We start from the raw sequence: 26,571 nt of genomic DNA, 5'->3' as shown, positions 1-26,571 counted from the left end.
GTCAAACTTTTAGAATTCACTTGAGTTACCATGTCCGGTGTGTCAACATTACGGAATTCTGGCAAGCATAGCCTTGGAATGAAAGAGAACTTTCTGAAGGTCATAGCTACCATGTTGCTTTTCCCCTAGAATGACTGCTGATGGAGCGCCAGAATTGAAGATAGAGAGCCTGAATTCAAAGGCCAAGCTGCATGCTGCACTTTACGAGAGGAAGCTCCTATCTCTGGAGGTGCGAAAACGTAGACGACGGAGTAGCAGATTGAGGGCAATGAGGCCAAAATACCCAGGTACCTGCTGGTGAGCTTTCACCAAACTCCCTTATCTGGATCCTGCCAGACTGAGTTAACCAGCTGCTTACTCAGTATTTTATGAGTCAGAATCTTCCTGATCACATATACCTTTTTTGTATAGTTTTTTTCTCTGAAACTTAATTTCAACAAAGTCTTACGTTTTGAAACCTTCCACTCTATAATATTTGTATTTAAGACTATCTGAAACACATACATTTTGGCCTTTGCTCTTATGTCAGCATCATACAAATACCTGGTACTCTAGGAATAATATTAGCCTGAGTTTAATGGAATCCTGAGCATTGCTGTTTAGGTTTTTTATAATTAGGTAAGTTCAGTTCATTCTTTAACATTGCTGAATGGCATATTTCAGACAAAGTGGAATTTCTTTCTCTCCCAGCTTCTACAATGTTGTAGGTCTATTTGTAGTTGACTGATATACTGATTTCCTTTTTTTCTTCCCTTCCCTCCTTTGTTGAACATCTGTATCAGGCAGCATGTTAGTCACTGAGGTTTTGCTGGTAAATAAAAAAAATACGGTCTCTGTCCTCATAGAACTTACAAGGTGGTAGAGACGGGTAATGAATAAACATAGGATACAAAGATATTCCCCTCTTCTTTATACCTCGAGGAAGGGTGCTTTTTAAAAAATCTCTTAACACACTGTAGAAATTACTAAGCCAAGGGTTTTTGGTTTTTTATTTTTTTATTTTTATTTTTTGCCTTAAGTTGTGAAAGAGCCATGATGAGAGTATGATGAAAAATATATACTTTAATGAAGATTATTAATAGGTTTTAGAATATGTAAGATTAGGCCAGGCATGGTGCCTCATACCTATAATCCCAGCACTTTAGGAGGCGGAGGTGGGCGGATCGCTTGGGCCCAGGAGTTCAAGACCAGCCTAGGCAATCTGGCAAAATCCTGTCTCTACAAAAAATACAAAAATTAGCTGGGTATGGTCACATGTGCCTATAGTCCCAAGTACTTGGAAGGCTGAGGTGGGAGGACTACTTGACCCCAGGACGTCGAGCTGTAATGAGCCAAGATCCTGCCACTGCCCTCCAGCCTGGGCAACAGAGTGAGAACCTGTCGCAAAAAATGATAATAAAAACAAAAATAAATAAGAGAATATATGAGATGAGAGAGTGACATGTGGTTGCTATTAATTCTGTGCCTTGTTTGTGGTTTGGTTTAGAAATGGGCTTTTACTAAAAAGAAAAAAGGAAGGTATTGGGAGAGAGGAACATTTAATCCTTTTTTCAGCAACATTAGTGATTCTTCGCATTTAGTGATTACCCAACCAGCTGAAATGAATGTTAAAACTGAGACAGAGAGTGAAGAGGAGGAAGAAGTCGCATTAGACAATGAAGATGAAGAACAGGAAGCTTCCCAGGAGGAGTCTGCAGGATTTCTTAGAGAAAATCAAGCCAAAGATACACCCTCATTGACAACTTTGGTAGAAAATACACCCAAAGAAAATTCCGTGAAAGTTCATGAATGGAGTAAAAAAGGTGAACAGTGCTGCAAATTTGAGACTCAGGAGCTGGAGCCTAAATTTAACCTGATGCAGGTTCTTCAAGATAACGGCAATCTTAGGTAAGTATCTTTTATAATTATATTAGTAAAACTGATAACAGCTAACTTGTACTGTGTACCAGGTACTATTTTAGTGGTTTTACAGTCATTTTTCATTTAATATTTACAGAAGTCCTATGAAATAATGACTGTGATTAGACATTGCTATCATTAAGGAAACTGAGCCTTAGAGAGGTTAGGTAACTTGTCTAAAGTAGAGCTATGATACAAACCCGGGTCTCATTGGTTGGGCATTTGTATCAGTCACTGAGTATAAGGTAACTGAGACAAGGAGCTCAAGGTTTAGTATCAGAGACAGAGAGCTTAGGCCATGGCCCCACTACAAACAAAGTGGTCTTAGGACATAGAAAAAGAGTGATTGGTCTGGCTTGGCAGGGCTAGAAAGGCATTATGGAGGAGGGAAAATTGGAATCAGGCCTTGACTGATGAGTAGGGTTTCAGGAGCTTTGGGAAGTGATGGTTAAGTGTGGGGGTGCTAGGTAGAGGCAATAAACACGTAGAGGTGGCCAGGCGTGGTGTCTCACACCTGTAATCCCAGCACTTCGTGAGGCCGAGGCGGTTGGATCACCTAAGATCAGGAGTTCAAGACCAGTCTGACCAATACGGAGAAACCCCCGTCTCTACTAAAAATACAAAATTAGCCGGGCGTGGTGGCGCATGCCAGTAGTCCCAGCTACTAGGGAGGATGAGGCAGGAGAATTGCTTGAACCCAGGAAGTGGAGTTTGCAGTGAGCCAAGATTGTGCCATTGCCCTCCAGCCTGGGCAACAAGAGTGAAACTCCATCTTAAAAAAAAAAAAAAAAAAAAGAGACATAGAGGTGTGATAATACAGTCATTAATTAAGTCCCTCAGTGAGTTTTTATTGAGCACCTGCCCTATGCCAAGAATTGTGCTAGGCCATTTCACATTACTATGGGGACCAAGAGAGGCCTGGAGCTTACAGTCTAGTAGGGAAGACTGACAGTCACCAAAGAAACAAAGTCATTTAGGTCATGAGAAATGCTGTCAGGACAATAAGATGGTATAATGTTAGAATGTAATTGGGCAGAGTTACTTAATTGCAGTGATCTGGCATGAAGAGGTAACCTTTGAGGTAAGTCCTGAATGATGAGGAGTCAGTCCTGTGAATATTAGGAGGCAGAACATTCCCAACAGAATAGCAAGTACAAAGGCCCAGAGGTCATAATGAGCTTGGTGTGTTTACAAAATACAGACTAGAAGAATTACATGGGGAGAAGAGCATGGTAAGAAATGAGACTAAAAAATTGGATGTCATTAGATTGTGAAGGGCTGTAAGAGGAGCCTGAGCTTTATTTTCTAGATGACTGCTAAGCAGGTAAATGATATGATGAGATCTTGTTTTAGAAAGTAAATCGATCGTGCTTGCATTGTGGGATAGTGAAACTAAAGGCAGGGGGTGAGTTAGGGACTGTTAGAATTGTCCAGAGCCAGAAAGATGAAGGCCTTGATCAGAGTAATGGCTTTAGGAATGGAGAGAATGGGATGGACTTAGTAAAATTTGCAAAGTAAAATTGATGAGACTAAGTTTTTCACATTTGGAAACTTGGTAGTGCCTTCGGTCAATATAAGGAACATAGGAGTTGGTTTCATGATAAAAACAATGAGTTTGATTTAAGATGTAGTAAGGAAGTATTCTGGGCTGATGTCCAATAGACAGGTGAAAATACAACTTTGTTGGTCAAGGTTGAACGGGATTGTATAGTTGATAGGTAAAGTCTTCAGAATGGGTAAGATTGTAAGATTGTTCACAAAGTTATTTGGTTCAGCAAGGATAAAAAAGAGAGAATTGAGCCCTGGGGAATACCACTGTTCAATGGGTAAGTCAGTAAAAAGATCAAGAAGTAGCAGTTAGAGCAATAGACATAACATCGGAAAGGAGTAGTGTGGTAAAAGCTGTAGAATGAGCGTTTCAGGTCTGTAGAGCCTCAAACAGCCCAAGTTAGATGAATAGTGAAAAGAGACTTCTGGATTTGTGACCTAGGGCCAGCTGAGTAGGTGGAAGAGCAGTTGTGAGCAGAGAAAATAAGAAAGCAAGTGTGAAGTAACTTTCTAAGGGTTTGGCAGTGAAAGGAAGGTAAGAATGCATCAGGGAGACAGCCAGCTAAAAGAAATGGATTTTTTTTTTTTTTTTTCTTTTGAAAAGAGGTTCTGGAGCTTGTTTATAGACTAAGAGGAAGGATTTGCGGATAAGAGGATTAGAAATGCAGAAATGGATATATTGGTAGAGAAGAGTCCTAAAGGAAGGTGGGAAGAGGCCAGAGGAGAGAATATCTCTTCCTATAAGTCAGAAAGAAAGTGCTATGGGATGAATGAAGTTGATAGAAGTTTAAGAACGAGGAACTTTAGGCGTTTATGCATGAGAGTCTTTATTTCTAAATTAGAGACCAGTTCTTATACTGAAAGTCTGGATTGGAGTACCATGGGATAGAGTTAAGATTTGCAACAGTGTCATGGAGAATAAGAATAGTGCTGTCAGTGGAGAATACACTAAACTCAGTCAGAAGACCTGGGCTCTGTCTGTTTTAGTGCTACCAACTTGCTGTGTGGTCATAGGCAAGTCAAAGAGCTTCTGTAGGCCTCAGTTTCCTTTTCTGTCAATCCAAGGTATGGAGTTAGACAAGTGTTTTTTCAAACTTCTTCCTAGAGGGAAAAAAGATTTCACTGAATTGAAAATAGAGCATTTGATAACCACTGGACTGTATTCTAAGGTCCTTTCCAGCAATAACATTCTGCTTAGTTGTTGTAGAAATAAATGATTTCTTCACGAATCTTGTGGCTCTCACTTTGAATGAGTAAACTGTTAAAATTGCAGGGTATGTTAGTGGCAATCAGTGGTTTTCAGATTGTGTTCCCTAAAGCTGCTCATTGTTCGGTGAAGTGTCTCAGAGGCTGCTTAGGGGTTTGGGGAAGGTCCACAGCCAGGGTTCAGAACTCTAAGCATTGCCTCATTATTGCATATCTTATATACTGGGCATATGCGTAACCTTTTGTTTTTTTAAATTGGTTTATTTGGTGTAAATCATTCTGGTTTTCATTCTTTCATCTTTTTGGGGGGTTTGTTGCAAGTGACCAGCTGAACAATGTGTCCAGTACCTTAGAGACAGTCTCAGAATTAACATTCGTGAGGTTTATAGAAATGGAAACCTCAGTACTTGTTCATTTGCTTTGCAACAGTGATTCACAACAAAACAATGATTGAAGTCTCAACTTACGAGCAGTAATGCCCTTATTTAAAAGATCTTCAAGTTTTCATATAAAGGGATCAATCAGTGGAATTGGCTACTCTACTACATTCGAAGGTGTCTGAAACGTGCTATTTCTTGCTCATTATATTGTAGGTGAATTTATTGACACAAACTGATGATCTTTTAAATTTATTTTGACTTGAGAATAATTTGTTGTGGAGACAAAGCTTATAGGATTGGTTCAGGGCAAAGTGGTATATGCTCTCTGGGTAAACAAGAGTATAATTATTGTCTTTGAGGAACAGTTGAAAATCTACATTTATGGCCAGGCATGGTGGCTCATACCTGTTATCCCAGTACTTTGGGAGGCTGAGGTGGTTGGATCACCTGAGTTTGAGACCAACCTGATCAACACAGTGAAACTCCATCTCTCCTAAAATACAAAAATTAGCTGGGCATGGTAGTGAGCACCTGTAATCTCAGCCACTTGGGAGGCTGAGGCGGGAGAATCGCTTGAACCTGGGAGGCAGAGGTTGCAGTGAACCAAGATCACGCCACTGCACTCCAGCCTGGGTGACAAGAGCAAAACTCTGTCTTAAAAGAAAATATAAATGTAAATGTATTATTTCAAAACCATAGTATGCTCCCGTAAAAACCATCCCTGCTAGTAACAAAGATCTAGCCTTATTCATAGTTCATATTCTGAAGCTCTTAGGTATTAAGCTCTCAAAAGCAAATCTACTCCCCAGCCTGACTCCCTTGCCCTCCAATTCTCCAACACACACGTGGAAGCTAGACTGGAGCCCTCTTATGATTTCCAGCTTACTCTATCCAAATCCTACCTCCTAACCTTGTGAAAACAGTCAGTAGAAAGCATTCAGTGATATTGCATGGGCGAGGATTGTAAACAAAGTTTGTATTGGGCCCTAATCTTCGGTGATATTATTTTGGCTACAGTGTCAGAAGGCCAATCAGCTGAAGTAACCAAAATCTTGCCTGAAAGAAAACAGATCTGCCATGAATAGCAGCTGAGGTGAAAATCATCAGTGTCTCTCTGGTACTTCTGTCTTCCAGACTATAGCTTGATCAGATTTCCTTGTTTCCAGCCTAGGCTATCAGGCAGAAAATAGCTGGGTTCTTTAATAATATTGCTGAGGTGCTTTTCACAAGACTTGAAGGTTTCTTTTGCCCACTGAATATCTGGGCTTGTCCTGCCTGGCCCATCAGTTTATCTATGCCAAACTCTGTTGGACCTCCCTCATTTGTTCTGGACTCCAGCCATTCCATCTTGTAGTTGGGAACAGTGTGGCCTTAAATTTGGCCTTAAGAGTTCCTTTATAGGATTTATCTATTTCCTACTTTGGACACTTTTATATACTAGAAATATTAATTGCCATTGCAAAATCCACACTTTTGCACTAACTGATATGTTCTTAAGGACCTCCACATGTAAAAAAAAAATTCTCATTAATACAGTGGTTTTTGTGAAGATTCAGTACTTCTCCTGTCTGTTCCCCCAAGAAAGTTGTTAAAAAGTTCAGAGAGGGTCAGGCACAGTGACTCAGGCCTGTATGTAATCCCAGCACTTTGGGAGGCCAAGGCAGGTAGATCACTTGAGGCCAGGAGTTCGAGACCAGTTTGGCCAACATGGTGAAACCCCATCTCTACTAAAAATACAAAAATGAGCTGGGTGTGGTGGTGTGCACCTGTAATTCCAGCTCCTCGGGTGGCTGAGGCACAAGAATCACATGAATGCAGCAGGATGGAGGTTGCAATGAGCCGAGATTCTGCCACTGTATTGCAGCCTGGGTGACAGAATGAGACCCTGTCTCAAAAAAAAAAAAAAAAAAAAAAAAAAATTCAAAGAGAAGGTTTGAGTAGGAAATTTAATTTTCTATTCTTGTTTTTTTCCCTCATGCTAAGAATGAGAAAATAAATAGGATTCTTCATCTCTGATTCTTTTAATAGGAAATTAAAAAAAAAACCCTCACGTACTACTTAGAAGGAATCATTATTCACAGGCTGTAAGATGGGTTTCATATTTCTTAGCCATCATAATAGAAGGATCCTCAAAGGTCACTTTGAGGGAAGCAAGTACACATTTTGTAGGTTTACACTTCCGTTGCATAACAGTATGTTGTTTTGGATTTCTATAGCAAAGTGCAGGCCCGAATAGCATTCTCTGCCTATCTCCAGCATGTTCAAATTCGCCTGATGAAAGACAGTGGAGGTCAGACGTTCAGTGCCAGTTGGGCTGCCAAAGAGGATGAACAGATGGTGAGGCTCTTCTTATTGGAACTTTTTTACTTTCCCTTTTTCTTTCTTCTTTCTGCTTTTTTTTTTTTTTTTTTTTTTTCTGTTAAGGTAAAATGCAATGTATTTTTCTGGTGAAAGAATTATTACATAAGAAAGTTTTTAGATTTCTTAATACTTCAACATGAAGCAAATCTTTGACCTGGAGCTCTGTTCATTACACCACGTAGTGAAGGCATCAATGTATTTCACTTTGAAATGGAAATTGATTTCTCGTTGGATGTGAAGCCTTGTGCAAAGCCCTTTAAAAGAATAACAATTTACAGTCTTTTCTCAAGCAACCTCACATATTATTAACTCTAGGTAGGCATTATTATCCCTATTTCACAGAAGAGCAAACAAAGACCTCGAGAAGCCAAAGTTCCACAGGTTGTACGTGATGAAACTGGAACTTAAACACAGATGTACATTACTTGCTCCTCCATTGGTTTCATGCATCGTAAAGCATTTATTTTCAGTCCTGAGGAGTCAAATTAGCTCTTTGAAAGTCATCACCTTATCATAGGCCCTGTCAGAATGCACCATCCTCCAAGTTGGTATTTTTTACTTTACTAGTTGTAACCTTGTAAGATTCTTAGATTGCTAGAATCAAACTTGCATAATCATTTTTACTGTATATCAGTCATTTGAGCATTCCTGGGATTCAGTATTCTAGGATAGTTTTGTGTGTGTGAATCAGTATGATGGGGAGCTTTAAGTTGTTTGGTAAGGTCAGAGCTTATAGAAGAAGCCACAGCCCTTCAGTTTTTTTTTTTTTTTCAGATGGAGTCTTGCTCTGTCGCCCAGGCTGGAGTGCAGTGGCACGATCGCAGCTCACTGCAACCTCCGCCTCCTGGGTTCAAGCTATTCTCCTGCCTCAGCCTCCCGAGTAGCTGGGATTACAAGCATGCACCACCAAGCCTGGCTAATTTTGTATTTTTAGTAGTGATGGAGTTTCTCCATGTTGGTCAGGCTGGTCTCGAACTCCTGACCTTAGGTGATCCACCCACCTTGGCCTCCCAAAGTGCTGGGATTACAGGCATGAGCCACTGTACCCAGCCCCATATTCTTTTTAATAACAGGGATTTGTCACCAAAAGGAGAGGGGCCTTTGAGTCTGAGACAGCTGCATTCTTTGTTCCGCTCAGTGGGGACCTTACTGTAATTTTTAGTCCTCCACATACAAAAGGCAAGTCTTTATGCCAGGCTTATTGTAAAAACATGTTGGTTATCCCAGAAAACAACTTATGAATTTAAAGTAGCCAATGGAACCCAGAGATAAAACCTTGTGTGTTGTGAATAATCCTTCAGCCATCAGTGGAAAATGTTAGCTCTGCTCTTTCCAAGTGGAAAATTGAAAGTGTCTTTTTGAGAGTCAGTTCGTCTGCTCCACTGTGAAAAAAATAATGTTTTAATGTAACAGCTTAAACCACCCTATAGTAAAGACAGCAGAGTAGAACTATGAAATTCAACCCTCTGGTTATGAGGCTGTTTCATTTACGCTGGAGTGCATTGGCACCAAAGGACAATGAACCAGAATCAAATTCAAGAAGAAAAAATATAGTTTAAAAAAGAATAACCACTGCAGATGCTGGCTTGGAATTCACACAGTATTTCTTTGGGGCTTTCTACAAGAATATTGGAGATATCACTGCAAAACTTAATACCAGTTCTGTGAATTCTTCCTTGAAAATATATCTAGTCTGGGTGCGGTGGCTCATGCCTGTAATCCCAGCACTTTGGGAGGTTGAGGCAGGTGGATCAGTTGAGGTCAGGAGTTCGAAACCAGCCTGGCCAACATGGTGAAACTCCGTCTCTACTAAAACACAAAAAAGTTAGCTGGGTGTGGTAGTGCGCACCTGTAGTCCCAGCTACTTGGGAGGCTGAGGCAGGGGAATCACTTGAACCTGGGAGGCGGAGGTTGCAGTGAGCCGAGATCACACTACTGCACTTCAGCCTGGGTGACAGAGCAAGATTCCGTCTCAAAAAAAAAAAAAAGATGTGTGTGTGTGTGTGTGTATGTATAGAGAGAGAGAGAGGAGAGAGACAGAGAGAGAGAGAGTGCGCGTGCAAGCCCTAGTCTTGCTTTTGAGGAAGGTAGATGTAGAGCTGGCCTCTCTGCTCCAGCTTAGGTTAGAGATTCCTTATCTCATAACTCACAGAAGGCACCTCAACAGAACGTCCCCAGATCTATCATCTGAAGGCAGTTTTATTGTGGTTTTTGGACAACAACATCTTTAAGGCTCTTGGCCTTATAAAATCTCTCTTTGAAACATTTATGATTTTATCAGTAATCTGATTGGTATCTGTTCAGATTTCAAAATCCTTTGCCTCCATCTTCAGTGAGATGTATTCTTTCTTTCCCTTAGTAATTTTCCATTGTGCCCTCCTTGACAACCCCCAACTCTAAAAGCTCCCTTATCCTTCAGGAAGAAAAAAAGCTATTACCTTTCAAACTACTGTGATAGTTCTTTCTTTGCCTTAATCATGACACTTTTAAAGTCATTAGTTTCTACTCTTCACGTATATTTTTCATTACCCATGCATTTTCTTAATGTCTTCTTGTACTCTCTTTATTAAAACTGTTTTCTTGAAATTATCCCTCAGTGGTCAGATCCAAGGCCTTGTCTTTGTAGTGAGCCTTTCCAGATCCAGCCTCTTGGAAGCATTTGACATGGAACCCTTTCTTCAGTTGGCCTCCATGACACTATTTTCTCTTAATTTTCTTCTTTTTTGAAATGGAATCCTGCTTTGTTGCCCAGGCTGGAGTGCAGTGGCGTGATCTTGGCTCAGTGCAACCTCCGCCTCCTGGGTTCAATTGATTCTCATACCTCAGCCTCCCGAGTAGCGGAGATTACAGGTGTGTGCCACCACCTCTGGCTAATTTTTGTATTTTTTGTAGAAATGGGATTGTGCCATGTTGGCCAGGCTGATCTCGAACTCCTGACCTCAAGTGATCTGCCCACCTCAGCTTCCCAAAGTGCTAGAATTACAGGTGTGAGCCACCATGCCCAGCCTATTTTTTCCTGGTTTTCTATGTTTCTGATGTTTCTTACCTGTTTTTTTTTTTTCCTGATTCTTCCTCATCTTTTCTATCTCTAAATATGAATATTTCTGTATTCTCTGTCTTCTCACCTTTGATACTTTCATCTACTTCCACAGTTTTGGTTTCTACTACCTGTCTTTGAATGTTACCTTTCCCTAAATAGTACTGTTTGTGTATGTACTATGGTGCTTTTACAACTACTACTGTATTACATAGTTATTTACATACATACCTGATTTAAATTTTCTGATTGCCAGCTTATTGAGGGAAGGGAATAAGTTTCTTTCATTTTTGTTTTGTCTTTCTGTATCCTTTTTATATCTAACCTATTTGCTCTGGGTCTTGTTTGTTGAAATGTGTAATATACGTCTTATTACATCTCTGTTATATAATCCCCTTGTAGCTTGTCTTCTGTTGCTTAGCACCATCCCTCCTTTTTTTTTCGCCCATGACTTTTTAACTTATAGGAGCTGGTTGTTCGTTTCCTCAAGCGAGCATCAAATAACCTCCAGCATTCACTGAGGATGGTATTACCCAGCCGACGATTGACACTTCTGGAACGCAGAAGAATCCTGGCCCACCAGCTGGGTGACTTTATCATTGTATACAACAAGGTAAGTCTTTTATCTGTTAGTCTTGTGCTTTGGATTGCCATACACAGTCAGAAACAGACTGGATAGAAGCCTCTGTCCAGCTGGATGGAGACCTTCTTCTGTTCTCTGTCATCACCATCCCTTGTGTATTACTGTTAGGGGAAGCAGGACCCCACACCTTAACCCAGCTGGTCTGAAAAACTGTGTATTAATTACTTCTGAAGGCCCAGTGGCCATAGATAATTCTTAATTCTTATCAAAAGGCATATTCCATTTGAGCAGGGAGATGAATCCTAGGCTGTGTGAGTCTGCACGGTTGTTAGTTCCTATAGAAAGTGGCAAATTGACCATTTGAGAACAAATTTGAGCTGTGGATTGAATACGATGACATATTCTTTCTTGAGCAAGTTATACTTTCATCTTTAAAACATTTTATACAGTAACAGAATTTTACAGTAAAGCCCAAGAAATACACTATTTAGTTAGAATATTTTACAAAGCATTCTATATCCCGGGATCTCAGAATGCATTAAAAATATCATTTTGGGTGTTTGTGTTTGGGAGGTTGGTCAGTTTGCAGAAGGAAAAGCTGACAAATTTAAATGGCTTTTCTAAAGTTGCATGGAATTGTTAGTGGAATATCAGTGCACCAAACTCATAGCCACAATTTACTCCAGATCTGTTGAGAATTTTGTTATGTCTTATATAAGTGAAGAATTTATTCATATGGAAGCTGGTATAAGAGTACCTTCCAAGATCTGTCTTTCCTAATTGGAACAAAATGCTGTGTCTGTTGTCATATTGTTAAAGCTACAAGGGTGATCGTAGATATTACTAAGCTACTATAAAAAGCTCTTTAATCAATGTGCTGTGTAAGTAGAAAGTAAAAACATGATTAAAATTTACATTCATTCTGCAACTTTTACTTGGGAATTTCACAGTGTTTTACAAAATCATGGCCAAAAGTAATATATCAAATTTATAGGTCGCAAAAGTACATACAAGAATTAACTGTCTTTATTATAAGGACAGATTAACTCAAGGCTATTGAAAGTACATGATGAAGTGCATATTTATTAGGAGTCAGTTTTATCTTGTTTTTTCTGTGGGGTTTGGGCACTGGGTAGGAAACAGAACAAATGGCTGAAAAGAAATCAAAGAAGAAAGTTGAAGAAGAGGAGGATGGGGTGAATATGGAAAACTTTCAAGAGTTCATCAGACAAGCAAGGTAGAAGACATTCTTGATTAATAAAAGCTGTCTTATTCCATCTTCCATATTGCTTATTGAATACCAGCATTCCTTTGATTCTGACACATGGATGTGAATGAAATCACTCTTAAAGCCGGGCACAATGGCACACCGCTTTAGTCCTAGTTACTTGGGAGCCTGAGGCAGGAGGATTGCTTGAGCCCAGGAATTCAAGGCCAGCTTGGGCAACATAGTAAGACCCTGTCTCTAAATGAAGAAAAAAGAAATCATTCTCAGAAGGAAAAAAAATTTTATAGACTTGGCCTCTCCATATCTTAGCCAATTATGTTGCTGTTTTCATGGCTTCAGTTATCAAAACATTACTGCTGGGTAGCAGGGCTGTAGTTCTAGACAGGCTTCACTGTACACATCTCTTGAAGTCACAAGAGAGCTCTTTGGAAAGTTGAAGTTAGAGGCATCTCATATTTACTGGGTCTGAATTTATCCCTGACCTACTCATGGAGTGGAAATGACCAAATTTTGCCTACATTGAATAGGTTGAGGAATTTGCAATTTCTCCACTCTGTAAGGGTTGCACCTAATTTATATAAAATAGAACAAGTTCTTCATGCTTAGGGTTAGCCTTTAGAAATGGAAAATCTCGATGTTCATCTCTCTATCTTGATAAAAGTCAGCCAGGCCATTTTGTCCATTTATGTTGGCTTACAAAGGAAGAGATAACAAAGGCACTTAATTTTACATCTTGTAAAACTTACACTGGAAGATTTTTTTCTAAATAGAGAGATGTACAAAACCATTAAAATAAAATAGGATGAAAAAACCATAAACCCCATTACTTAGGCTTCAACTGTCAAAGTCACAAATAGGGAGAAAATCAGTAGAAAATCTACCCTATGTTGATTTGTGAAGTTAAATGAGGTACGGGTAGGGGCTTATCAATCACCAGCATAATATGATCTTTGTTTAATACCTATTTCAGACCTCACTATCGTACGCTTTATAGCAAACAAATATATCATTTTGTAGGAGTCCATAATTGTATGATGTTACTTGTTGACATTTTTGAGTCTTAAGTAATATGATTGATAAAACAGGTATAGAAACAGTTTCTCTCATCAACATTATGAAAACAGAAAAGGATTAAAAAAAAAAAGATTGTGTCTAGAAAATAGCTCTACTTTTTAAAGCTAAAAGATAATTTTCAGGTTTATCCTAAGGATCTTCAAAATCTCTAAAATATATATATTTAAAAACCCAGACTTTAAAAGAACACTATTTCCCAAGCAAGTCTAATTGGATACTAAAAATGAATTATACATACTATTAACTAATTCTATAGATTTGGAGATAAAATGCATTGGTACATAATTACTTCTGATTGTGGATTAGGTGTTGACTTTTGGGAAATAATGTGGTAAAGTTCTTCTTATATTAAGTTTGGTTTGAGTACATGGATGCTTTTTAGGGCTGGTAAATTCAAATACCTGCCAGAGTCAGACAGGAAAACATAAATTATGAAGTGGGCAAAGGATGAGACAGATATAAAGCAGCTTGTATTTTGACCAGCCATAACCTTTGCCTTTCAGTATTCTGTGAAGGGCCAAATAAAACACACTGACAGGCAGAGGTTTGTAACCTCAGCTGTAGATCTTTGATAGTTACTTGAGAAACTTATCTTGTGGCATTTGGCTACTTTGGAGACTTTGGGGTTTACGCTGAGATTCATAAAGGTGGTTTCTAGGTTCTGGTTAGAGTGTTTTCTGAAGATGGGATGTAGGTTCTCTGTGATAATGCAGGCATACTTCACTTAATAGCCGCTTTTCTAGAACATAGCCAAGCTTCAAGAAAAAGAAAAGAAAAAGGCCATTGAGAAGCTGCTACAGATGTTAAAGTCCATGTGTGTGATATGTTCACTAGAAGAATCCACTGGCCCCTCATCTGTTTTCTTATACTTTCTATTTTGTGGCTATTCATAAAGAACATATAATTTCAGTAATTTGAAGTGATTTAGAGATGATTTACCTTAGCCTCGTGCATTATATAGATGGTTAGGGAATTCTATGGTTATTGGTGGATTTCCTTATTTCTGACATAGGCAATGAAAATGACAAGTGGCTCTTTAAGTGAAGGTACTTCAGTTATCTAGAAGTGAGCTGAACAAACTGTAAAGGGCCAGAAAATAAACATTTCAGACTCCGTGGGCTACATATGGGTGGCAGTGGTGGTGGTGGCGGTGGTGGTGGTGGTGGTGGTGGTTCTTGTTGTAGTTGTTGTTTTGCATATTCTTTAAACATATTTTTTAAAATTTTTGGCTGGGGACCATAAAAACAAGTCGCTGGGCAGGTTTAGCCTACAGTGTGTAGTTGGTTGCCGCCTGTTCTCAAACGTGGCTGTCCAATAGAACTTTTTGTGGGTGACTACTGAACACTTGAAGTGTGGCTAGTTTACGGAAAAGGATCTTTAATTTAATTTAATATGAATTTAAGTAGTCACATATGACTGACTGGTGGCTACCATATTAGACAGTGTAGATCTAGAAAATTCACTGTGGGGTGAATAAAACCTATGCTTTAAATTTTGTAGATTGCTTTCATTTATATTTTATTTTAACCACCTATTAATAGGGAATTTTCAGCTTGTGCTTTTCATTTTTCCCTTTTCCAGCTTGCTCTGTTTTCATAGTAAAATCTGGTGGAAAGATTTTCCAGAATAGCTTCCTGTCTGACCATACTTTTTCTCCTCATTTCAGTGAGGCTGAACTGGAGGAGGTGTTGACTTTTTATACCCAAAAGAACAAGTCTGCTAGTGTCTTCCTGGGGACTCACTCTAAAAGTTCTAAGAACAACAACAGTTATTCTGATAGTGGGGCAAAAGGTGGTAAGTATGCTGGTTAATTAATGAAAAATAAGAAGATCAAGTGAGGAAATGAGAAATGCAAAGGAGAATGAGGAATAATGTGTTGGCTAAGCACTAATAGTCTCCAAGGTAATGAGACTTTGCAGCGTGGGGAGGGGGTGGAGAATGGGGGACAGTACTTTTTGTCCTAAAAACAGAAGAGGGGCATGGTCTGATTTTTTTTTCATGGCAATTAACAACAGAGAGCTTTTCAAGAAAAGCTAATAATAGCTGATATTTAGTGAGCACTTATCTTTCTATCTGCTGGACATGGTCTTATTTTTTACTTCCCAAAACCACGTAGAGTGGGCACTACTACAAAACCTCTTTACAGATGAGAAAATAAGCTAAAAGAGACTCAGTAACTTGCCCAAGGCTATTCTTTTTCATGCAGGGACAAGGAATTTGATCCATAGTCTGCCTGACTCAAAGTTTGTGCTCTTAATATACTCTTCTATCTCTCTTAATGATTATTTCTGACTCTTGACAAGTTTGTTACTTTCTCTAACTTAACATCATTGGCATTTTGGACAGGAGAATTCTTTGTTGTGTCGGGCTGTTCCATACCTGGTGGGATGTCTATTATACTTGGTTCCAAGCCTGACATGCCATTAGCTTTCCTCAGCTATTGTTATAATCCAGAATGCCCCTACATGTTTCTAAAACTTCTTACTGCTGGGGAATTCCATGGTTGGGGATTTTGGAATTGAGTATGGACGTGGCTGTCTAGCTCACGTCACCATGATAAAAAAAAAAAAAAAAAATAGCAGTGACATTCTGTTATAAACAAAGCTCTGCTTTAAATGTAAAATTAACTTAAAACCTAGATGGAAGCCTAAGGCTTAGGTAATCAACCTACTGGTTTTGTTAGTGTGCTAAGTACTAGATTCCAAGATGGAGACTTCTTCCCTGCTCTTAAGGTTATGATAACCTAATGTGGAAGTAGCCAGGAAGATTGGTCATTTAAAATGTGGACTGAATTTTCCTAAAGAAGCAGTGTTGATGTTTTAAAAACTGGTTTGGTTCCTAGGCCAATCCACATGAGCTTGTTTAACTGACTGTATAATTGAATTATTGTATTACTGGAAGTCCTGAATCCAGCCCTTTTCTTTGAGTTTTTCTAACTTCATTCACCTGTTCATTCATTCCTTCTATACTTCTTTTTTTTACTTAGCACCTATTATGTGTTAGGCACTTTCATGGTTGCTAGGGATACAATGACCAGGACTGTTACAGTCTTTAACTTTATAAAGTTTATTGTCTGGTAGATAAAGTTGGGTGAGTGAATAGAAGAAGAAAGCTGGCAGAAGCTCTGAAAAGCTCCTATAAGAGTTTTGGCTAAGGGAGACAAAGGAATTCTTGTAATAAGGTTGGAATAGAGAAAAGTGTGCTAATTTGGGGAGGTAGGGGCCTAGATGGACATTCATCTAGTAACTTCTCCCCTGGCAGTAACATGGAAGCCCTAATAGCATGTAGTGGCAACATCTTTTGTACTGATAGGTCATTCAAATTTCTAGGGTTTGTGTTTTAAGGACTACCTTTACATAAGATCCATACCTGTGTAAACCTATTAAGGATAACTAGGGGGTAGTAGGAAGGCTTCAGTCAAGGAAACAACATTATGACATTTGATAGTATAGTATCTGGACTCATTTCAAACATGAACAAACGAGTGTGTGACAGTGTTACCACTGCTATTGGCGATGGAGGGGAGAAAATTCATATGTCTTTATTCTTTTTTTTTTTTCTTGAGATGGAGTCTCGCTCTGTCGCCCAGGCTGGAGTGCAGTGGCCTGATCTCAGCTCACTGCAAGCTCCGCCTTTCGGGTTCTCGCCATTCTCCTGCCTCAGCTTCCCGAGTAGCTGGGACTACAGGCGCCCGCCACCTCGCCCGGCTAGTTTTTTGTATTTTTTAGTAGAGACAGGGTTTCACCAGGTTAGCCAGGATGGTCTCGATCTCCTGACCTTGTGATCCACCCATCTCGGCCTCCCAAAGTGCTGAGATTACAGGCTTGAGCCACCGCGCCCGGCCTGTCTTTATTCTTTCACTCTGAAAGATGATGTATAAAATGGCCTTTCTTAAGTTTTTGTATGATTCTAGCCCTTGACAAAGATTTTGGAGTATTTTTATATATAATTAGCTCTGGCTATTCTGTTTCAAAATTCTGTAGTGGAGAAAAAATTAGTTATTAATGTCAAAATTGATTAGAGTGATGCTATTATTGAATATACTGATCAGCCTATCTCCAGGAAAACTGAAGAGTTTAAGAGACAGAGCCATCGTAGTATCCAGGTATTACTCCAAGAAATAGTGGGACCACTCTTGCTGTCTCGGGGTAGCTTCGCTGCTCCATACATATTATAACTTCTTGGCTCCAGGGGCTACCACCAACCAACGTGATCTCTTAGAACCCTCTGTCTGAATTCCTGGCAGAAGCATCTGACCACCCTTATTATTATTATTTTTCCAGATAAGCCCTAGCTTGCTGGCTGTCTGTGGATGGCTGCCCTGGGTTTAGGTACCTTTCCTTGGTTCCGTTAACTGTAGCTGGGATTGGGAATAGCTGGGAATCATTTAATTGGTTGCCCACTCCATAGGGCTGTGGGTGTTTCGATCTTTGGAAAAATGTGATGAGATGTGCTATGTTTCCCAGCATTGATTAGCAGTTGTGTTATATTTTTGGAAATAAAATTATGTATAGAACAACGGACTTGCAATTGATTTTAAGAGAGTCCAAGCTCAGTATTTCTTATTTCAGATCACCCTGAGACTATAATGGAAGAAGCGAAAATAAAGCCGCCTAAACAGCAACAGACAACAGAAATTCATTCTGATAAATTATCTCGTGAGTGATTTCAAACCTACCTAGATTTGCTGCTCTGATAATTCCCTAAAAGAAGAAAATAGTCATCAGATATTAAATATTTCTAAAGCATGGAACATTACCTCAAATAAATATTTTTCTTTGTTTTTCCTTTTCCCTTAGAATTTTCTCTTATCTATTGATAAGCTGTTTTCCTTCCAAAGACTTTTTCATTTTCTTAAGTTTAGAAATTCTGAGTTTAGAAATTCTAATTTCTGAGTGAGAAATTAGAAAAAATTCTTTTTTCCTAGAAGCGTGAAGAGAAGGGGGAGAGGAATTAGCTGTTACTAGTGGAGACTTCATCTTGATGTCCTAACGTGTAAAACATGCCCGCTCTGTTTCATAGTGGTAGTCCCAACTCCAGCTTTTAGAAAGGAGTAAAAGTAAATTCCTATTTCTGTTGCCAGGTTGTTTCTGGTAGGCAAAAATCATTAAGTTTATGATGAATACTCATTAAAGTCTGTATTTTTCATGATTTCTGTTTCATGCCAAGATTATTGTGATGTTTATGTTTTAAAAATATTTGTTTTATAGAGATTGTATGTTTGTTTTTTCTAAAATGATGTCTTGTTTTGTTTTTAATAGGATTTACCACTTCAGCAGAAAAAGAGGCAAAATTAGTTTATACCAATTCTTCCTCTGCTCCTTTCTCTGGTCCTACTGCTACTCTGCAGAAAATTCCCAACACCCATTTGTCATCTGTTACAACCTCTGACCTCTCTCCAGGGCCTGGCCACCATTCTTCTTTATCTCAAATTCCTTCAGCTATCCCCAGCATGCCTCACCAGCCAACAATTTTGCTGAACACAGTCTCTGCCAGTGCTTCTCCCTCCCTACATCCTGGGACACAGAACATCCCAAGCCCTGCTGGCCTGCCTCGCTGTCGATCAGGAAGTCACACCATTGGCTCGTTTTCTTCCTTCCAAAGTGCTGCACAAATCTATAGCCAGAAACTGTCTCGTCCCTCTTCAGCAAAAGCAGGTGAGTGAGAGAAGGAAAGACGGTCCACATACAATGTGAGCTCCTCCCCAGCCCCAATAAAGAAAGAATGTCATCTCTTCCCTTTGCCTTTTTTTAAATTTTGAAATGGAAAGGGACACACACTGCATTGTTCTGATGTGACTAAAGAAGGCTTGCATTGCATCCAGTAGCATGCATTCATTGACACAAGAGGAAATAGGACTTCTTTTAGGTACTGGAGATAAAGAGGTGAATCTGACAAGGCTTCTGTTCACTAGGAGCCTACAGCCTAGTCAAGAGATTTCCTGTCACAGTTAACCATAGACCTATGAGTGTGCTGTGTGCATTCTCTGTGCTTCAAATAGTTATATCCCAACATCAGACAAGTTAGTTTTTAAGAATGACTTGAATAAATAACCAAAGAATTCTTAGAATAGGATATATCATTTTAACTGAAATAGACCTATATTGTAAAATTGGTCCTCCATTTTTTAATAATAGCTTTATTGAGATATAATTTACATTCCATCAAATTCACCCTTTTAAAGTGTACAATTCAGTGGGTTTTTTTTTAATATATTCACAGACTTGTTCAATCAACACCACTATCTAATTTTAGAACATTTTCATCATCTCCAAAAGAAACTCCTTACCTGTTAGCAGCCACTGTCTGTTTCTTCCTCCCCTTAGCCCCTGGAAACCACTGATCTACTTCTCTGTTTTTACAGATTTGTCTATTCTGGACATTTTTATATAAGTAAAATCATATAATAGGTGGTCTCTTGTGAATGGCTGCTCTCTATTCTGGACATTTTATATAAGTAAAATCATAATAGGTGGTGTTTTGTGAATGGCTGCTTTCACTTAGCATAATGTTTTTCAGGTTCATCCACGTTGTAGCATGAACTTCATTCCCTTTATGGCTGAATAATATTCCATTGTATGGATATACCACAATTTGTTTAGCCATTAGTCAGTTGACAGTCATTTGATTTGTTTATACCTTTTGGCCATTATGAATAATGCTGCTATGAACATTTGTTTGTAAGTTTTTGTGTGGACATATGTTTTTATTTCTCTTGAGTGTGTAGCTAGAGTGGAATTGTTGGTTCATATGATAACTTGCTGTATTTCCTCTTTTTGAGGAACCTGTAAACTGTTTTCCAAAGTGACTTTGCCCTTTTACTAACAGCAATGTTTGAGGGTTCCAGTTTCTCCATGTCCTTGCCATTACTATGAGTTGTCTCTGTTTTTGATTTTCACATCCTAATGGGTATGAAATAGTATCTCTTTTTTGTGGTCATGATTTGCATTTACCTAATGGCTAATGATGCTGAATATCTTTTCATTTGCTTATTGGGTATTTTTATATCTTCTTTGGAGGAATGTCTTTTAAATTCTTTGCCCTTTCAAAAATTGGTACGTTTTTGTTTTTATTGTTGAATGTAAGTGTTCTTTATATACTCTGGATAAGAGCCCTTTGTCAGATAGGATTTAGAAATACTTTTTCCCTACTTGATGGTTACCTTTTTACTTTCTTGAAGCACAAAGAATTTTAGATTTTAATAATGTCCAATTTATCTGTTTTTTTTCTATTGTCACTTGTGATTTTTTAAATCTTATCTGGAATACTATTGCCTAATCAAGTGTCACAGAGATTTCCTCCTTTTTTTTTTTTTTTTTTTTTTTTTTTTGAGACAGGTTGTTGCTCTGCCGCCAGGCTGGAGTGCAGTGGCGTGATCTCGGCTCACCACAACCTCCGCCTCCAGGTTCAAGCAATTATCTTGCCTCAGCCTCCCGAGTAGCTGGGACTACAGGCTCAGTTAATTTTTGTAGTTTTTAGTAGAGGCGGGGTTTCACCATGTTGGCCAGGATGGTCTGGATCTCTTGACCTTGTGATCCGCCCACCTTGGCCTCCCCAAAGTGTTGGGATTGCAGGCGTGAGCCACTGTGCCCAGCCCCAATTATGTTTTATAGTTTAGGCTCTTACACTTAGGTCTTTTGTCCATTTTGAGTTAATTTTTCTGTATGGTATAATGTAAGGGTCTAACTTCATTCTTCTGCATGTGGATATTCAGTTATATCAGCATCATTTGTGGAAAAGAGTATTGTTTCCCCATGGGATTGTCTTGGCACTCTTCTCAAAAATCAATTAATTATGAATGTAAAGGTTTATTTTTAAGGCCACAGTTTTATTCCATTGACCTATAAGTCTGACCTTATGCCAATATCACGTTGTCTTTATTGCTACAGCATTAGAGTAAGTTTTGAAATCACCAAGGATGATTGTTCCAACTTCACTCTTCTTTTTCAAGATTGTTTAGGCTGTTCTGGATCCCTTGCATTTTCATATGAATTTTAGGATCAGCTTGTCAATTTCCTCAAGAAAAGGCAGATGGGATTTTGATAGGATTATTATCTGTGGATCAATGTGGGGAGTATCTTAACATCAGTCAAGATTTAAACACTAGTAATAGCTATGTTAAGGTGAGTTACAGCTAAGACATGTTTTATAAATAGCCAGTCTATATTTCTTAATACCTGATTTCAAATGAAATGGATATTTTAATAGACAGCTTGAGTCAGAGATATTAAATGATCCGCTTTAATAAGTCATAAATACGACTATATGCATATATATATATCTCTGCTAATTCTGGGTAATCATCGTTGTTGTGATTTAATTTTCTAAAATCAGTAATTATAATGATCAGTAATGTTCTGGTTTGAACTGTTTTTTCCCCATGTAAGAAATTCAGTAAGATCAATGTCTTCGGTGGCCTGTGTTATCAGAAAAACTTTTTCAAAACTCTCCCTTTTGATCCTTTCCAAGAAAAGTATAGGGAGCAAAAGAAGTTGGTCAGTTCATAAATATTTTCTGATATCTGTTGTGATTTCTTTTTTGACTCTTGGATTATTTATAAATATATTATTTAATTTTCAGGTAGTTGGGATTCTTTATTTTTATAATTGGTTTGTAGCTTATTTCCACTGTAGTCAGAGAACATATTCTGAATGGATTAAACAGTAGTAGACGGCAATATACGGACAAAAATATGTAATTTACAACAGCCTATAATTGATTGGAGTTAAATTTTTCTGTGGTAATTGAATGCTTTTGGAATAAGAGTAAGATTTTATTTTACTACAGACTTTTTAAAGTTAAATATGCAGCATCAAATTTCAAAGGTCATCACTAAAAGAATAAAAGTATAAATTCTAATCTTACGAGGAGAAGAAAAATGAATTGCGGATAAAAAACATGCAGAAATTTAGGTGTATGCAAGCAAGAAGCATAGAAAAAGCCAGATAAATAGAAATTTAAAACATAGTAAATTGGCCGGGCACAGTAGCTTACGCCTGTAATCCCAGCACTTTCAGAGGCCGAGATGGGCAGATCTCTTGAGGTCAGGAGTTCGAGACCAGCCTGGCCAACATGGTAAAACCCAACCTCTACTAAAAATACAAAAATCAACTAGGCGTGGTGCCTCCGGCCTGTAGTCCCAGCTACTCAAGAGGTTGAGGCAAGAGAATCACTTGAACCCAGGAGGCAGAGGTTGCAGTGAGCCAAGATCACACCACTATACTCCAGCCTAGGCAAGAGAGCAAGACTCTAACTACTAAAAACAAAACAAAAAACCTGGTAAATCAAGTCCAAATATATCAAGAATCAAATAAACATAAATAGGTTAAACTTGACAGATTTTTAAAATCCAACTATATGCTGCTTACCAGAGGCACACCTAAGTTTAAGGACACAGAATGTTAAAAAGTAAAAAATTGAAGAAAGAAACACCAGATAAGTACCAACCAGAAGAAAGTTGGTATGGTTGCATTAATGCGTGATAAAATAGGCTTGAAGATATAAAATTTTCTTACAGATAAGGAGTAACTACATAATGACAAAAAGTTCAGTTCAGTCAAAAGTTTAACAATTCTAAAAGTATCTGCAAATAATAAAATAGCCTCCAAATATGTAACACAAAAATGGAAACAACCACACGAAGAATGTATAAATCCACTGTCTTAGTGGGTGATTTCCACATACTTCTATTAATTATTAATACACTAAACAGATTTTTAAAACGCAAAAGGATAAAGAGGATTTGAACAAGGAGATAAGTTTATTTATTTGTAATATATAGGACTGTGCACTCAATAATTAGATAAAACACCTCAAGCATACATGATATATTTATAAAAATCTGTCGTATCCTACATCATAAACAAGAGAACAAACTGCAGAGACATGATATCACACAGCCACATTCTTTGTCCACACTGCAATTAAGTTGAAAGCCAGTAACAAAAAGATATAGAAGAAACCCCCATGTATTTCAAAATTTAAGAGTCAAAGAAGAAATCTTAATGGAAGTAAATTATTAAGTGTTAGAACTGAATGATAATGAAAAAGTTGTATGTCCAAATAAGTAGAGAGCAATGCAAATCAGTATTTGAAGGGAAATTTACTGGCTTAAATAATTATAGTTGGTGTGCACCTGTAGTCCCAGCTCCCTGGGAGGCTGAGGCAGGAGGATTCCTAGAGCGCAGGAGTTTGAGACCAGTCTGGGCAACATAGCGAAATCCCATCTCTAAGAATAAATAAATAAATAAATAAATAAATAAATAAAAACTTATATTTGAAAAGAAGACAGGCTGGAAATTAATGTGCTAAATGTCTGGCTTTAGACATTATAAAAACAACAGTATCATAAATCTAAATAAAGGATAAAGAAATAATAAAGAAGACATGGGTAAATAATATAAGGAATAGAAAAGCAGACATAGAAAATATAAATACACCCAAAATGACAAAAATAATCTTGTTAACTTTATTCCAATAAAATTGAAAGCTTACATAAAATGGACCAAACTCATACAAATTATAACTTATGTAAAATTGACTCAAGAAGGTGAAGAAAGTCTGAATAGTCCTATAAGCATTAAAATAAGTGATACAGTAGTTGAAAGTCTTAAAGAAAACGTAAGGCCTAGATTTATGGGTAAGTTCTAATCTTTCAAGTGGTAGATAATTTTAATATATTTTAAAAAACTCTTCTGGAGTGTGGAAAAAGAGATACTTTTCCTCAAGTTATTCTGTATGGCTAGTTTTATCTTAATAATAGAACCAGTTAAGGAAAGTATTAAAAAGGAAAATTACAGACTGGCTTTGTTTATGAACATAAATGCAAAAATTTGAATCAAAATAAAAGCCAGTCAACTCTAGCAACATCTAAAAGACATAGTACGCCATGAGCAAGTTTATTCAAGGAATGTAAGAGGGGTTTAACATTAGTAAACCTATAAATATCTTTCGCCATATTAATATAATAGATTAAAGAAAAAACCATATTCTTCGTCATGGTACATGCAGAAAAAGAATTTGATAAAATTCTGCACTCATTCATGATGATAACTCTCAGCTCATTAGGAAGAGGAGACTCTCTTAACCTGTTAAAGGGTATCTGCTAAAAACCTACTAGAGCTATCAGTCTAAATAAGGAAACGTTGAAAGCATTCTCTTTAACATTAAGAACAAGTAAGGATGCCCACTAATATTCCTTCTGTCCAGTATTTTACTAGAGATCAGAACCAACATAGTAAGATAAGAAAAAGAAATTATAAGCATTAAAGATCATCACTTCTTGGCCTTTTGGTTAAGATCAAGTGTAAGCATAAGCATCAAAAAAGAGGACACATAGGCCGGGCGCGGTGGCTCAAGCCTGTAATCCCAGCACTTAGGGAGGCTGAGACGGGCGGATCATGAGGTCAGGAGATCGAGACCATCCTGGCTAACACGGTGAAACCCCGTCTCTACTAAAAATACAAAAAACTAGCCGGGCGAGGTGGCGGGCACCTGTAGTCCCAGCTACTCGGGAGGCTGAGGCAGGAGAATGGTGTAAACCCGGGAGGCGGAGCTTGCAGTGAGCTGAGATCCGGCCACTGCACTCCAGCCTGGGCGACAGAGCGAGACTCCGTCTCAAAAAAAAAAAAAAAAAAAAAGAGGAAACAAAATTGTGTAATTGCAGATAATATATTGTCTACATAGAAAACAAAATAATTACAGATGCATTTTAGAAATAGTTATTGTAGCATAAGATTAATATTAAAAAGTTAATTGCTTTCAAAATTGCTTGCCAGAAGTGATAGAAAACAATTTTTTGATTGTAGCAAAATGTAAATAGCATATAATTTACCATTTGAACTATTTTAAGTTCAGTGGCATTCAGTACAGTCACATTATTTTACAGCCATCACCACCAATAAAAATGTTTTTTAAAATGTCACTAATAATAGCATAAAAGCTGTGTCACCTAGGAATACATTTAGAAAAGAAAGGAAGTTTTATAAGACTACATTGAAAGACATAGATATTAGAGATTAATGAAAATTTAAATAAATAAATGAAAATTTAAATAATTAAATTTAAATAAATATACCACGTACATGCATAGGAAGACTCAATATCATCAAAGTTTCCATTTTCATCACATTAATCTCTGTATTCAATACATTTCCAACCAAAATCTCAATAAGTGTGTCATTGAATTTGGTAAGCCTGTTCTAAAATGATAATAGAAAGGCAAAGAGCCAAGAATAGTGAGAACCTACTGAAAAAGAAAAATAAGGTGGAGGAGCACCTTATTAATATAAAAGTCTGATACTTAAGACAGTGTGGTATTGGCAAATGTGTAAACAGATTGACCAGTGGAAAAGAATAGAAAGTTAGAAACAATCACACAGGAAGATGGAACTTTGATGTATGACAGAGATGGCATTGTAGATCAGAGGAAAGCGAGAGATTTCTCAATAAATGCTTCTGGGGTTGTTGGTTATCCCCACAGAGAAAGATGAAATTAGATCCCTGCCTCACACCATTTATAAAATCAATTTCAGATAAAAAACTTCCATAATGAAATAAAATAATAAGATAAAGGAGACCATCATTAAGAACTTATTGTATGGAGCAAAAGTAAAAACAAAAGCACAAGTCATATAAGTCAATAAGAAAAAGATAGCCCAATAGAAAAATGATACCAGAAAAGAGGTAACATGTTCAACATCATTATTAATCAGGTACATGAAGACTACAATGGGAATTATTAAGACACTTGACAATACTAAGTGTTGAAGAGGCTATAGATCAACAGGAATTTTCTTTCTTTTTTAAATTTGAGACAGGGTCTCACTCTGTTACCCATGCTGGAGTTTAGTGGTGCAATCATGGCTCACTGCCACCTTGACCTCCCAGGGCTTAAGCAATCCTCACACCAGTCTCCTGAGTAACTGGGACTATAGGCCCATGTCCCCACACCCATCTAATTTTTTGTAGAGAAGAGATCTCACTTTGCTGCCTACTCTGGTCTCAAACTTCTGTGCTGAAGTGGTCCTCCTGCCTCAGCCTCCCAAAGTGCTGTGATTACAGGTGTGAGCCACCGTTCCCGGCCCAGGGATGTTTTTCTTTTGTTTGTCGGAGTGTAAAAAAGTACCACTTTGGGGCCGGGTGTGGTGGCTCACACTTGTAATCCCAGCACTTTGGGAGGCCAAGGCAGACCGATCACAAGGTCGGGAGATTGAGACCATCCTGGCTAACACTGTGAAATCCCACCTTTACTAAA

General features: G+C 38.1%; 1 protein-coding gene across 11 annotated transcripts in view; it reads left to right on the top strand.

Moving 5' to 3' along the window:
- TTLL5 (tubulin tyrosine ligase like 5) overlaps positions 1 to 26,571 on the top strand; it is a 301,096-nt gene that overhangs the window by 100,099 nt on the left and 174,426 nt on the right. For all 11 annotated transcript variants that reach the window (XM_023184491.2, XM_023184480.2, XM_023184475.2 and 8 more), the window contains 8 exons: positions 130 to 287; positions 1,581 to 1,887; positions 7,250 to 7,370; positions 10,898 to 11,044; positions 12,151 to 12,251; positions 14,983 to 15,110; positions 17,888 to 17,974; positions 18,578 to 18,973. In XM_023184491.2, coding sequence (XP_023040259.2) covers positions 130 to 287; positions 1,581 to 1,887; positions 7,250 to 7,370; positions 10,898 to 11,044; positions 12,151 to 12,251; positions 14,983 to 15,110; positions 17,888 to 17,974; positions 18,578 to 18,973 — 1,445 coding nt within the window. The remainder of the gene's footprint in view (positions 1 to 129; positions 288 to 1,580; positions 1,888 to 7,249; positions 7,371 to 10,897; positions 11,045 to 12,150; positions 12,252 to 14,982; positions 15,111 to 17,887; positions 17,975 to 18,577; positions 18,974 to 26,571) is intronic.

This window comes from Piliocolobus tephrosceles, chromosome 6 (assembly GCF_002776525.5).
Source record: "Piliocolobus tephrosceles isolate RC106 chromosome 6, ASM277652v3, whole genome shotgun sequence".
In the NCBI taxonomy this organism is placed as follows: Eukaryota; Metazoa; Chordata; class Mammalia; order Primates; family Cercopithecidae; genus Piliocolobus; species Piliocolobus tephrosceles.
Note: the sequence above shows the minus strand (reverse complement) of the source record. Positions and strands in the feature narration are given on the sequence as shown.